This window comes from Cervus canadensis, chromosome 12 (genome assembly GCF_019320065.1).
Source record: "Cervus canadensis isolate Bull #8, Minnesota chromosome 12, ASM1932006v1, whole genome shotgun sequence".
Taxonomy (NCBI): Eukaryota; Metazoa; Chordata; class Mammalia; order Artiodactyla; family Cervidae; genus Cervus; species Cervus canadensis.
The window spans coordinates 7,453,058-7,468,347 of NC_057397.1; the positions used below are offsets into that span (position 1 = coordinate 7,453,058).

General features: G+C 49.1%; 1 protein-coding gene across 5 annotated transcripts in view; it reads right to left on the reverse strand.

The window, feature by feature from the left end:
• Positions 1-15,290, reverse strand: part of TRAPPC9 (trafficking protein particle complex subunit 9) — a 384,613-nt gene that overhangs the window by 269,054 nt on the left and 100,269 nt on the right. For all 5 annotated transcript variants that reach the window (XM_043483137.1, XM_043483134.1, XM_043483135.1 and 2 more), the window contains one exon: positions 14,973-15,125. In XM_043483137.1, coding sequence (XP_043339072.1) covers positions 14,973-15,125 — 153 coding nt within the window. The remainder of the gene's footprint in view (positions 1-14,972; positions 15,126-15,290) is intronic.

The window sequence follows — 15,290 nt, forward strand, 5'->3', positions numbered from 1 at the left end:
CTGCTCAGCCGTTATTGGCCAGTCCTCCTGCCAACCCAGGCTACCGCAAATAGAACAGGGAACAGACGGGAATGACAACTAATGGGGAGACAAGACCAAAAAAAGTCACCAACAGACGAAGGCAGCCTCGTGGGGAGACCGCCGCGGAGCTGGGCAGACTTATGAGGACAGAGGGTATTTAAGAATGGGACGAGCCTGGCAGAGCATCGTGAATCAAACTGAGCGTTTAGAGAGAACTTCAGAGTTTCTGTTTATAGTGCTCAATTTTTCTATTAAGAGCATCTCTGTGGGCAATTCAGAAATACAGTCTAACATGCTAAAATAGTAACATGTCTCTCGAAGTCGGCTGTATCCAAGCACGGGTGACAACTGGGAGGGATGACAGCTGGAAGTGGGATGCGTGTGGTGGGAGAAGCCGCACACGCATGGCAGAAACACCGCCCCAAGCGGGGCTGGTGGCCACGTGTCTCCTGTGTCTCGGCGCGGCAGCAGGTCCTTAGGACACGGCATTGACTGCTCCCCATGCTCCGCGAGGTGGGGTGGGCATGATCTTATCGGCTCTGCAGATGAGGGACCGGCGAGCCCGAGAAGGTACATAACTTAGCAGTTCGTCAGCGGCGCGGCGAGAACCAGAAGTCAGGACTGTCGGATCCGTGAAGACCCAGAACAGCCGGGACAAGCATCACACCTCCACCCTCCTGTGAGCATCCAGAAAGCCTCCCAGGCAGGCTGATCTGTGGCCAAAACCTACACAGCACCTCCTGGGAGGCCTCTCACTGTGGCTTAGCATCCATCTCCGGTTGGGCGTGGGGAGGGCCACTCAGGGAATGGTCTGCTTTTGTGCACTTTTGAAAGAGACCCTAATGCAGTAGGCTGAATGCACATTTTTCTCACTGGTTCCAGGTGTGCGAAATAAACTAAAGCAAGATAAAATACGTCTACAAAGGCCAAAGGAGATGACCGTATCCTGGTGGGAGCTTGTCAGGGCACACTGTTGCAGGTGGGATGTATTTTGAAGATGCTTTTTCAGTTATTCATAAAGCCCATGGGTGCCAAAAAGCCCATCTGGTGATCATAAAACATCCTCAGGAAAACCAAAGCGGGAGAAATATTTGGCTCAGGAATCAGGCAACACTCGGCCTCAATCTCCACAGGGAAAGTGGTGTGTTCATTCATTCAGAGACTTTGGGATATGCTTAGGAAGAAAAATAATTCATGTAGAAACAGTGGCCTTTACACACTGTCAACAAGGCAGCAGCCCTCGGCCCACGCCTCTGATGGCGCTGGCTTCCGTCCCTCTAGAGCAGGAGGTGGCGCCCCTCCCGTGGGGCCCCATCGGTCCTCACTGCTCTCGGCCCATGAACGGCCTCTCCTTCCTCCACATACTCTCATTCCAGGCGCCCTCACCCAGTGCCAGAGCATCTCATCTCAACGTACAGAGACACAACTAACATATCATAACCTGCAGATGTTTCAAGGATACAATCAGGGGAGTTCTGACGTTCGTAAAACAAGCAGAGCAACTGAGACAATGAACGTGTAATAGATCGCACGTGTGCACAGATGTCTGAACACTGCGACTGAGACGGTGAACACGTAATATAGGGCATGTGTGCACAGACATCTGAATGCTGGGCTGGAGTCAAGTCAGCCTGTTCTCAGCGTAACCACCCCACCTCTCAGCATCTGCTGCCAATGAGGCGGCATCACACACAGTCCTTTGAAGCTGCAGCCCTGAAATCTGGGAGCAAGACCTGCTTCCAGTGTCCCAGGTAAGAGAAGAAACACAGGTACAGATCCACAGTGCAGTGGATACGAGGCGCACCCTCACCACAACGTCCGGCTGTCACCTCCAAGGTAAAGCGCGAATCCACACCTCTTCATGGCAGACCAGGTGCCTGACATGCGCCAAGAGTCTGTTTCCTAAGAGATCACATTTGGAAGCCCGTTGAAGACGATGCTTGCCTTTGCTGAAAAGCAATACCATTTGAGTCACAGGCCACATAGGAAACCAACTACAGTGGATTTTTAAACCACTGGACAGTCCTGTCATCTTCAGGACATTACTGAATTTCTCCCCTTCTAAAGATGGTTAAGGGAAAAAAGAATCAGGTCATACCAGAGCAGATGATGCTTATTCAAAGATAAGGACCCCAGTCACCCCTGGTCATGGAGCCCTGAAATGGGAGCCCGAAAGTGCCACCTTCTTTTCTTTGGAAATCATCAAAGAAGTGAAGGATGAAGAGACTAGAGGGCATACTGCATAGCACAGGGAACTATAATCAATATTCTATGATAAACCATGACGGAGAAGAACATGAATATATATACATGTATAACTGAATCACTTTGCTCTATAGCAGAAATTAACACTGTAAATCAACTAGACTTCAATTAAAAAAAAAAATGTTTTTTAAAAAGACATGAGGATGTGTTCAAATTCCAGGTATGTTCTCATTCTCTTGTTGTTCAGGCGCTAAATTGTGTCTGACTCTTTGGGATCCCACGGACTGCAGCACAATCAGCTTCCCTGTCCTTCACCATCTCCCAGAGTTTGCTCAAACTCATGTCCATTGAGTCAGTGATGCCATTCAACTATCTCATCCTCTGTCGTCCCCTTCTCCTCCTGCTTTCAACCTTTCCCAGCTTCAGGGTCTTTTTTAATGAGTCAGCTCTTCACATCAGGTGGCCAAAGTATTGGAGCTTCCGCATCGGTCCTTCCAATGAACATTCAGGACTGATTTCCTTTAGGATGGACTGGATGGATCTCCTTGCACTCCAAGGGGCTCTCAAGAGTCTTCTCCAGCACCACAGTAAAAGCATCAATTCTTTGGCACTCAGCTTTCTTTCTCTGTTCGGAAGCAATCACCTCAAGGAGCATTGGACACGGAGGCAGAGCCCAGGCCCTGCCCCAACCCCGGGAAAGAGCAACACTGATAACTGGTCTACAGAGTGTCCTCAGCAGTGCTCACAAGTGCTGCACCCACGCTTTCACTCTGGTCTTACACACCTTTCACACCTTGTTTACAGGTATTATTCCATTCCTACTTAGAAACACAAATAAATGAACATCAATTCTCTGAAGAAGGCCTCAGAAATAGCTCAATTAGCATGTTACTTTAGGATAAAATTCAGAAAAACCGAACAAGAGTACTGTCGATTTGGAAACAGGATGCCTTTTCCACAAGATAACAAGGGGAGAGCAGTGGTCCCAGGCCAAATAATGACACATGCTTGTTCTTTTAAAAACAAGAAATTCAAATTACAGCCTGAATGTCTGAGCCCTCTTCACAGCAGTCCTCAAGCACCGCACAACCCTGGAAGATTGGGAAAGTCATTATTTCTTCATTAAAGAGTCAGCCACACCACAGAAATCACAAAGCTGATGGCTTCAAGTCACAACATTAGTTTTAGGAATTGTCAAAAGGAAAGGTTCACCCTAGCATCATCCCCTGAAACCTTTTCTCTGCAATAAATCGGCTGTTAATACAAATTCTCTTGTGGAATAGCTGTAAGAATTTTCTCAGCACACACACACACACTTTTCAAAAATTAAGTTCCCAAAACTTGCTTTCTGCCACAGTTTTTACACATGCATGAAAAACTATTTTCCCAGCCCTCCTTCTTTCATGCCCTTAGGTCCTGCTCATCCTGTGAGCTTTACCTCCATCATCACCTCCATAGACAAGTATTGCCCCACTTCCTGTCATAGCAGCAGTTACCTCTCCTGCCCAGCACTTTTTCAAATGAAAAGCTGCAATTTTTCATTTACGTGTGAAACTACCTGTCTCTCTCACCAGACCTGTGCAGTCTTAACAGAGTGATTAACAAAGTGATTAAAACCAAACAACACTTGAGATCTTTAGATGCACCATCCCCATCACAGCTGACCAAAGCCACACACAACCCCTGGTCACCCTCCTGGAGTTTCCCCAGCACAGACTTCTGACAGACAGCACTGCCTGAGACGTGAGGCTCCTCGCGGGCAGGGGCTGCATCTCATTTTACATCTCCGGACCGTCCCGAGAGCAGCAGAGCACAGACACACCTCGCTCTACTGCGCTTCACAGATACTGCACTTTTTACAAACTCAAGGTTTCTGGAAACCCTGCTGGGAACATTTTTCCAGCAGCATTTGCTCACTTCACATCTGTCTCGTATTTGGGGATTCCTCACGGTATTTTCAACTTTTTCATTATTGTTATGTTATGGTGGTCTGTGATCAGTGATATTTGATGTTACTATTATAGCTGTTTTGGCATTTTTAACTAAGTCATGTGCATTCTTTTCTCAGACATAACGCTACTGCACACTGAACAGAATACAGTATACACATAACTTTTTTTTTTCCCATTTATTTTTATTAGTTGGAGGCTAATTACTTTACAATATTGTAGTGGTTTTTGCCATACATTGACATGAATCAGCCATGGATTTACATGTGTTCCCCATCCCCATCTCCCCTCCCGCCTCCCTCCCCATCCATCCCTCTGGGTCATTCCCCAGTGCAACCAGCCCTTGAGCAACTTGTCCCATGCATCCCAACTGGGCTGGTGATCTGTTTCAACCTAGATAATACACATGTTTTGATGCTGTTCTCTCCAAACATGCCACCCTCGCCTTCTCCTACAGAGTCCAAAAGTCTGTTCTGTACATCTGTGTCTCTTTTTCTGTTTTGCATATAGGGTTATTGTTACCATCTTTCTAAATTCCATATATATGTGTTAGTATACTGTATTGGTCTTTATCTTTCTGGCTTACTTCACTCTGTATAATGGGCTCCAGTTCATCCATCTCATTAGAACTGATTCAAATGAATTCTTTTTAATACGGCTAATATTATTCCCATGGTGCGTATATGTACGCACAGCTTTCCTTATCCATATACTCTGATGGCATGCTAGGTTGCTTTCCATGTCCTGCTATTAAACAGTGCTGCGATGAACTTGGGTGCACGTTGTCTCTTCCAAACATCATGGTTTCCCGCTCGGTGTGTATGTCCAGGAGTGGGATTGCTGGGTCATATGGCAGTTCTATTTCCAGTTTTTTAAGAAATCTCCACACTGTTTTCCATAGCGGCTGTACTAGTTTGCATTCCCACCAACAGTGTAAGAGGGTTCCCTTTTCTCCACACCCTCTCCAGCATTTTATTGCTTGTAGACTTTTGGATAGCAGCCATCCTGACTGGCGTGTAATAATACCTCATTGAGGTTTTGATTTGCATTTCTCTGATAATGAGTGATGATGAGCATCTTTTCATATGTTTGTTAGCCATCTGTATGTCTTCTTTGGAGAAATGTCTCTTTAGATCTTTGGCCCATTTTTTTGACTGGGTCATTTATTTTTCTGCAATTGAGCTGCAGGAGTTGCTTGTATATTTTTGAGATTAATCCTTTGTCTGTCTCTTCATTTGCTATTATTTTCTCCCATTCTGAAGGCTGTCTTTTCACCTTGCTTATAGTTTCCTTTGTTGTGCAAAAGCTTTTAAGTTTAATGAGGTCCCATTTGTTTATTTTTGCTTTTATTTCCAATATTCTGGGAGGTGGGTAATAGAGGATCTTGCTGTGATTTATGTTGGAGAGTGTTTTGCCTATGTTCTCCTCTAGGAGTTTTATAGTTTCTGGTCTTACATTTAGATCTTTAATCCATTTTGAGTTTATTTCTGTGTATGGTGTTAGAAAGTGTTCTAGTTTCATTCTTTTACAAGTGGTTGACCAGTTTCCCCAGCACCACTTGTTAAAGAGGTTGTCTTTTTTCCATTGTACATTCTTGCCTCCTTTGTTGAAGATAAGGTGTTCATAGGTACATGGATTTATCTCTGGGCTTATTTTGTTCCATTGATCTATATTTCTGTCTTTGTGCCAGTACCATATTGTCTTGATGACTTACACATAACTTTTATAAGAACTGAGAAACAAACAATCCTATGACCCACTGTGACTGCAGTGTTCACTTTATTGTGGCTGTCTGGAACTGAACCCATAATATCTCCAAGGTGTGCCTGTGCATGGAATAGACACTCCAGAAATAGCTGTGGAGGGGAAAATACATGCCATAATTGCTTACTTGACTAAACTACACACTGCATTATAAAAACCAAGAAAGAAATTAAGTCTTGTTACTTAATTAGAACAGCTCAGTCGTTCAGCATGTCTGACTCTTTGCAACCCCATGGACTGCAGCACACCAGGCTTCCCAGTCCATCACCATCTCCCGGAGCTTGCTCAAACGCATGTCCACTGAGTCGGTGATGCCATTCAACCATCTCATCCTGTCATCCCCTGTGATCCATGTATTACTAGTATTCTGATTAGAACAGAATACTAGTAATTTGTTACACTTCTATAACTTCAAACATTCCATAATATCCACTCCCATTCAAGTACTTATGACTCCCATATATACACACACACACACACACACACACACACACATACACACACAAAAGATTCCCTCAAAAACTGAACAGGATAATTAAAACGGTTTTACAGATGAATTCTACCAAGCATTTAAAAAATTAACACCATCTCATTAGAACTGATTCAAATGAATTCTTTTTAATGGCTGAAACAGATCACCAGCCCAGGTTGGATGCATGAGACAAGTGCTCGGGCCTGGTGCACTGGGAAGACCCAAAGGGATTGGGTAGAGAGGGAGGTGGGAGGGGGGATCGGGATGGGGAATACATGTAAATCCATGGCTGATTCATGTCAATGTATGACAAAAACCACTACAATATTGTAAAGTAATTAGTCTCCAACTAATAAAAAAATAAATAAATAAATAAAAAATTAACACCAATGCTCCTCAGACTCTTCCAAAAATTAAGAAGGGGAACACAACACTCCCAAATTCATTTTCAGACCTGGAGAATGAGTAAGTTTTTCTGGAAGAAAGACAGTCTATGTCAATGGTTCCCAAACTTGGATGTTTATATGAACCACTTGGGACACTTCACGACATCCTGAGGCCCGGGTCACACTCCACGCCTATGAAATCACGAAATCTAGAGCAGCAGCCAGGCAGAACTTTTAAAGATTCCCAGCTGATTCTGACACGCAGCAGGGCTCGACCCCCTCTCTGGTCTACACTCAAAGGCAGTAGGCCTAAGAAGACATGGCCAGTCAGAAATGTAAGTAATTCAGTGTTTCTGGCCAACAACCCGAATGATGGAGAAGAGACAGGTGGGCAAGGAGGCCACACAGGCAGCCAGGGCAGGACCACACCCACCGTCCTGGCAGCGAGGGCCCTTGGAAGGTGCAGGGCAGGAGGGGGATGTGGACAGGTTCCCCTCGGAGAAAGGACTGCAGGGAAACCACGGACGACAGCGAAGAGGGGGCAGGGTGAGCTGCTGGGAGACCACTCAGAAGGCTTCCAACAAGGTCCAGATGAGCAATGACCAGAGTCTGAAGCAGAGTGCTGATGGTGGGAATGGAGAGATGAGCTGGAGAGGCTGAGAAAACAAAACTGACAGGCTTGGTGCAATCGCGAGCTCACAGCACGCCGGCCTGCAGGGATCCATGGAAATCACCTCTTTCACCTTTCGGGGGGAAAAAAACCCTCTTCAATCACCTCTCCTGAACACCCAATCGGTCTCCTGAGAATCATCACCACCACCTTGGTGGTCACGTGAGCAAACGGTCCAGAAAACCTCAGCCTCGGTGCCCGCAGTAAGATCACCTGTTGCTGATGAATGACAAACACCTGGATTTCATCCTCTCCTGGTGGTTCAGAGAGTTATTTTCCAACCTGACTTCAGACCTGAGTCAGCCGTCCCTCTTGCAGGCTGACAGGGACCAGAGGACCAGGGGACCAGTGTGCCCCACAGGTTATGAGACAGCGGGGGCAAGAGCCCAGCTCTCTGTCTCGCTCAGAGGTGCCCCCGGAGCTCCAGGAAGCAGAAGCAGCCTGACCTTTCCCTCGGCTGAGCCATCGAGCTGTGAGATGACGGCTTGTGAGTTGGAAGGCTGGTGGGTGACGCCAGCTGAACATAACGAGGGGCTGGCTGTCCGCTGCACCATTAACCTTTTCCTTGAGAACAAAAGCAGAGAACCTGCTGAACACACAACAAAAACAGCATGTAGTCTGACAAATGACCAACACAACCCGAAAATCATTGGAGATCTGATTTAAAGGGTGTGGGCTTCTGATTACAGCTTGGAGATGTCGAGAGCTCGGGGAAAAAAAAAAATCACTTCCATCCTGAAGACAAGAAAACACTTCACAAACTGGAAATTGACTTGTCCTGAACTGATGAGAGAAATAAAGGGCTAGAAAAAACTAACCTGAAATCTGTGGGCAGACACCTCCAGGGGAAAGCAGGACCCCAGCACAGGTGCCTCTGTGGGCCACGAAAGCCAGGACATAGGTTCAGCCAGACACTGCAAATGACTGTGAAGGCCTGGCATGGGCGAGGAGAGCGGGAAGCCCCCAGCACTGCCGTGCACACCGTGTACCACCTTCCAACAGGGAAGGGACCTGAGGACGCCCGCTGGGGCCGGTGGGGAGGGGGCCAGAGCCACGGCCCCACAGCAGCCCCTCCTCTCTCCCCCGGGATCAAGGCCTTCACCTGCGGGGGAAGAGCAGAGAGCAGAGTGCAGAGCAGGGGTGCAAACCCCCGCGGCTGGGGGAGGGGAGCGCAACCAAGCAAGCCTCCCCCTGGCCTCACTTGCCCCATCTCCCCCAGAACCAGAGCCCTCGGAGCCCACAGTCAGACCTCAGACCAGGAGTGCAGAAAAGAAGTCTGGCGTTGCAGTGGGGTGAGGTCGATGGTCACTGAAGCCATCTGAGCAGAGGCAAGAAAGCACACTTGGAAAGGAGGAAGAGGACGCTGCATAGAGCTGTGAGCGATTCTGCTCTGTGATGGTCAAGACGGAAGGGAGAAGGCAGCACGTGGACTGGACGGAGAGTGAGGAGGAGAAGCAAGAGGGAGACCACCTCCGGGCCAGGAGCAAGCTTTGGAATTAAAGACAAAGAAGGCCCTGCCTGGCCCCGTCTCAGTCTGGGGGCGCTGTAGTGAGTGAGACCAGAAATGCAGGCGACTATGGCAGCTGGGAGCTGGTGTGGTCCCGGGGAACCAGAGGCTGGGGGCACAGAGCCCAGGCTCCAAGGCCACCATCCAGCTCCCTCCCGGGGATCTAGGGAAAGCAGCCAGCACCTCCATCACATGCTCTCACGTGGGGAAGGGGGGACGGGGCACTCGAGGGGCGGGTGAGGGGGAACAGAGGAGAGATGCAGTACAGCTTCCAGCCTCCATATGCTGAGGCCTCAGAAAAAATCCAAGTTAAGAATATCTTCTAAAAAATTTTTTAAAAATCACACCGTTATGAAAACCTCAGGCACCTAGGAATTAAGAAAACAAGAAATCTCCTGGTATTAAGATTGCAACTGGTATTTGATTTCTAGATAATTCTTGTCTTTAAAAAGTAAGACTGAGTTTTCCCAGAATGAGTATTTGCTTTTGTGGAGAGCGGCAGACCAGGGCAGATGGGCTCAATGCCGCCAGGCTTCAGGCACAGTCCTCGGGGAGAGGGACAACTCAGGGAGAGGGACACACAGGATTCCACAGCAAGGACTTCAAATAAAACCAGTCCCCAGCAACGGTCAGAGGCTGAAACCTTCAAACTGTGAAGATGCAAACATAATGAAATGCTGAAGATAAACATGCCTCTTTTTTTTTTTTTAACCCAAATCTCCAACTCCGGACAAAGAACTGAAATGATTCAAACTTATACCATAGGCAGATTTTGTCTTAGCTTAGCAAACGAGACATTTCAGGCAAGAAGCACTTCCGTGGGGAGCAGAACAAATTGTAACAGCTCACCAAACGCTGGGCCAGCTCCTCAACCCCAAGCTGCAAACACCCAGGCGCCCAGCGACGGTGGGACGGGCGCGGTAGAGACAAACCCCTTCCCTGCTGCCCGCCCGCCGCGCTCTCCTGCCTCACATCTAGGCGCCGCACCCCTGAGCCCTCACCCCCGTCACCTGCCGCACCAGGCCGCCCACGCACCTTCTTCCCGGTCTCCATCACACCAGCCTCTTCTGAGAACTTTCAGGGACTCTCCAGTAAGAGTCTGAGCTACTTCCCTGAGTTTCAGGCCTTCCACAGCCGCCCGAACCTACCATCCGCCTCCAGCCCCGCCCGGCTCACCGGCTCACCCCGCAGGCAGGCCATACTCCCCGCCCTGAACGCAGGGTCAGGCCCGCGCCGTCTCACTCCACAACATGCCTTTCAGCTCCTCAGCGAAGCCGCTTCTGGGATCTCCTCTGAGGTGGGCCCTGCGCGGGGCGCTGGGAGTGGAGAGCCGTGAAGGGACAGTGTGGGAGAAGCCGTGACAGCGTCCGGAGGGGCCGCGGGGCCGCGCGGGCCGCGAGGCGGGCACGAGCGTGGGGCTCGGCGGGCAGCCGGAGGAGGGACAGACGCCGCCGGCTCAGAACGACCTGCTGTGTCCCGTCTCCGGGACTGCCCCCCCCTTCTCTCTGCTCACCTACTCGCTGACGGAACCAGGCTGCTCGCAGAGCTGACCGTGGTCTGAACCGGAGGAGCCTCACGGGTTTTCTGTCGGCTGGAGTGCATGTCAGTCTCGGGTGTGGTGTGGGGGCGACACGGACTCATGGGCGGCGTGTGTCCTCCCACCAGGAGGAGCGTAATGCCTGCCTGTCTCTTATTTTGCCATGAGGATGCTCATGGTCTCGACCCGTAATCTGCTAGGAACTGCAAAGTGGCGGGCTTCTAATTCTACCCGCCCTTCTCAAGCACTGGCTGGAATGCTTCTGTGAAGAGAGACTGCCATCAGCAACTCTCAGGTCGACCGACTTGTACGTTTGAACGGAGAGGTGGAATATGTGCTCATTACCTGTCACTTTCAGCATGACATCGCTCTCCCCATCACTCTCTGAGGCGGGGAACCCTCTCTGGAAGCACTCAGAAGCCCTGACTGAAGCGCAAGCATCAGCCCGCTGGAGCTCGGACTGCCAGCCACAGCCTCTTCAGGTTGGGTCCTCTTTAGCACCTTCGCTCTGACAGCTTCCCTGCTGCAGGCTCCAAGGGATGTTCCCAGACCACCTCACTACAGACACTTCCTGCCCGAGACCTGGAAGTGGCCACTTCTCCAGGAAGCCCTGGCTTCTCTCAACACCGGGACGTGGGCGTTGGGAGGCCCACTGCGGCCAAGCTGCTGGGTGTCTAGGCCTTGGAGTAGACATGGCAGATAAATGGATCTTTACACACCCCATAATTTCTTCCTGCTATGCTTTATTTAAATTCTAGACTACGGGTTTTTACTTCATCTCTGTCATCTTACATCAGTTACCTCTTCCATGTGAGAATCCTCGTTCAGCAGCAGAGTCAAGTGCTAGAATTAGATTATCACAGAACGGATCGTTAACTTGATTCTACATTAACACACAGTTTCAGAATATCAGGATCAACTCTATGTCCGCCACAGCAATCACTGAAGACAGTTTAAACTCACTCTTGCAGAGAGTGGTATCACCCTCCTGGCAGAATAAGAGTTTTCTGCTGTCTTCTCCCCAGAGAACACTAATTGAGACCATCACACACACAGGAGAGGGCCTCTATGGAGGCCCAGGGACCCAGCAGAGAAGCCGCAGTACATACCGAGATTGGACGCGCTAACTCTGCCCAGCTCACCCTCCCTGAAGGCAGCAGCTCGGTGCCCAGGGAGACCGAGGCAGCCAGGCCTCCTCCGTGGAGGGGCGTTGTCGAGGTGGGCAGCGGGGCAGGGGGTGCCGTGCTTTCTTGGCTGCGCAGAACAAGTGTCAAGATGAGGGCTTCTCTCTCACCCCAGCCAAAATCCTGAGGCCCAAAAATGTCTTCGAGTCTCTTTTTAACCCAGGACACGATTAAGGACTGCACATGGAGAGCATCAGAGTGTTAGATCTCTTTCACCTCCTCTAATGGAGAACAGTCCTCCCACTTGCTTCTTTTTTTAAAAAAACAGAATGGAATCATCTACTTTATAGAGGTGTCGAGAAGACTAAATAGAAATAATACAAATAAAGTGGCCGGTCCAGATCTGATGCAATATCTGACAATGCTCAACAAATATTACTTTTCCACGTGTCTACAGCCCACACTGGGTCCAGGTCCTGCTCTGCATGGCAGCTACATTTATTGCTGCGACTTTTTGTTGTTTTTAAAATATTTCTTTATTTGGCTGCTCCAGGTCTTAGTTGCAGCATGCAGCGTCTTTCATTTTGCAGCATGTGGGATCTAGTTCTCTGACCAGGGATCAAACCTGGGTCTCCTGCATTGGGAGCTTGGAGACTCAGCCACTGGACAGCAGGGAAGTCCCTCTGCAAGTTTATGAAATGGCATCTAGTTTCAGAAACCATAGCTAATGTGAGAGCCTGCCTGAAAAGCCAATCCAGAACCCCAGCTAGAGGTTCTGAAACTGCCAGACCAAGCACCCCCCCATGGGGCATCTCCCAGGCTCCTCTGCCCATGGGACTCTCTAGGCAAGAGTACTGGAGTGGGTTGCCATTTCCTCCTCCAGCAGATCTTCCTGACCCAGGGACTGAACCCACATCTCCTGCATCAGCAGGCAGATTCCTTATCACTGTGCCACCTGGGGAGACCACGGAGAGGGCATCTCACTTCAAATACTGTATTTGCCAGACCACTAGATACATTAACACAAATTTGTGTAAAAGTAGATTACTTTAACACACAATAAAAACTATATTCGAATCCTGTTCTACTATTAATATAAATGCCATAAACCATGATGCTGCATCACAAAAATAAACACACATCAGTACAAAAATAAAGAGGACTTCTCATTAATGACAACCAGGCTCCACTGCACACCTGTGCTGTATCTAACCGACTGGAAACTAGGACAGCTGCCTTATACTTATAGACCAGCTGGTAATCCTAACTCTAGTTCTCTTCCATTTGGTTTATTTTAAAAGCACGAAGGTAATCCCAGACTATAAATCCCAAGTTGCAATTTTACTTTCAGCTTAGGAGGGCAGAGACAGTCCTCCAGAACTCTGTAGCTAAAGGCAGAAACAGAGAAGACATGTCCACGCTGAACACATAAACTCAAAGAGCCACCAAAACAGAAGTAGCTTTGGTTTCCACCCGAAGGGTCTGTGCTCCCTCGGTCCCAGAGCACCCCACCCCACGCGTGCGGCAGCACCAGGCACCGTCCACTCCCTCTGCTCTCACGGCCAAGGGCCTCAGCTGGACATCCGGTTGCCTGGACATGCCCCTGGGGATGACAACTCATGAAGCCTTCCCAGGACAGGTGTCGGGCACCACTGACTCTGCCAAACTCCCTTCTTAGGGAAAAGAAGTCTCTGTCTACTTATAGGAAGATACAGTCCAGGGGCATAAAGTCATTTACAGAGAGAAAATATCCATTGCACCTGACATTTTTAAGTCCTCGTGTATCATTAAATCTACGTGGTATTTTCTGATTTTTGTGTGTCCAACAGTAAACTTATTTTTCAATCTTCATTCACATTTTAAAATTTTAACAGGTGTACTGCAGAGAGCATGGGAAAGAACACTTCATGAAGTGTGTCATGGACTTGCTGTGCTGTTGGTCAGTCGCTCAGTCGTGTCTGACTCTGGGAACCCCACGGACTGCAGCACGCCAGGCTCCCCTGGCCTTCACTATCTCCCAGAGCTTGCTCAAACTCATGTCCATTGAGTCAGTAACGCCATGCAACCATCTCAGCTCTGCTGCCCCCTTCGCCTCCTGCCCTCAATCTCTCCCAGCACTGGGGTCTTTTTTCCAGCGAGTTGGCTCCTTCCATCAGGTGGCTGTTTTTTCTGCTGTCCAAGGGGCAGGCCATCACTCATTCATCTCTGCTTTCCAAGAACCCGGTGGCGTGCTTGCCTCTAATGAGAGGTGTCTTGTAATACATGTCCTGTAATATTGTAAATCCGTAAGCGGGGAGAGGGGGTATAATACAACTAACATCTGTCGACCCGTTACACGCTCTAGGTGAAGGGCACATCCTCACAGCAACCGTGCAAATGGGTATTGCTGTCATCTTGTAAGTTAGGAGACTGAGGCAGAGAGAAGTCAAAGTCACATAGTTACTAAGTTCTAGCAATGGGATCCACTGACTGTCTCCAACAACACCCTTGGGCTGGCAGTGGCCCCAAAATCCACATGTTGAAGCCCCAACCTCTGGTGTGACTAAAATTGAAGCTGGGCCCGAGGAGATGATGAAGTTGAATGAGCCACAGGGTGGGGCCTCAGTCTGAGAAAACTGGCGTCCCTGGAAGCAAGGGAAGAGACACCGGGCTTGCTCGCTCTCTGCCGAGGAAGGACACGGTGAGGAGGCACCGTCTGAAGCCAGGAAGGAGGCTCTCACAGAACGCGGCCATGCAGGCACCTGGACCCCAGACCCCCAGACCCCCAGCCCTGCGAGGAAACAAGTGCGTGAGGCAGCCACGCTGGCTGTGGCGCGCTCTCTCTGACAGCCTGAGCGAATACACCCCGTGATGACTCCATGCTTCATAAACTGACACAATTAATCTACCAAGTCTTACCCCTAATCAGCTAGTCCTCATGTTATGACAAAAATAAGCTCCATTTTCTCCACACTCCATCTCTTTATAGAAATCACCAGACTTTGAAGGAGAACTTTATAATCACAGCTAATTAGATGTCTAAGGGATCACAGCAGTTATACTTGGGGAAAAAAAACACAGTGATTCCTACATTCCACTAATTCACGATGACCTCCTGGCAAATGAGCCCCAAATGGCAGAAAGTGCAAATTAAGAAACCGTTTAAGTAAGAAGTACTTTTATTACTTTCCACGTCCACGGTAACTCACTAAGTGCGTGCCTGGGAGAAGGCTCATGCTGCTCAAGTTAATGCATGATGAGCAGGAGACAGACATGGAACAGCAGGGCTGGGGGAACGGTGATCGCGGCCATGTGTCCGGGGACCGCCATGTGCTGATCAGAGTCGGGGAGAGCTTACCATCGCTGAGGTCTTGGAGGAGGTTCTCCTGGCAGGAGAAGTCCAACTTCACTTTGATGCTGATGGTGAAGGTGGCCACCTTTCCAGGTTGCAAAGGGAACTGGGCCAGGGTATCTTCCAGTTTCCAGCTCAAGAAGTCACCGTACAGCTTTTCTACAATGACACAACAAAGGTGATAATCCTCATGTCACAAAGGCACCATGAGACCCAGCAATCCCCTGAGAAAATCCAAGTGCATCTTCAACAACAAGGAAAGATGCAAACCCTGTAAAATGTGATGGATCAAAGTGCCAGAAAATTCCAGAATCATGGCTGCTG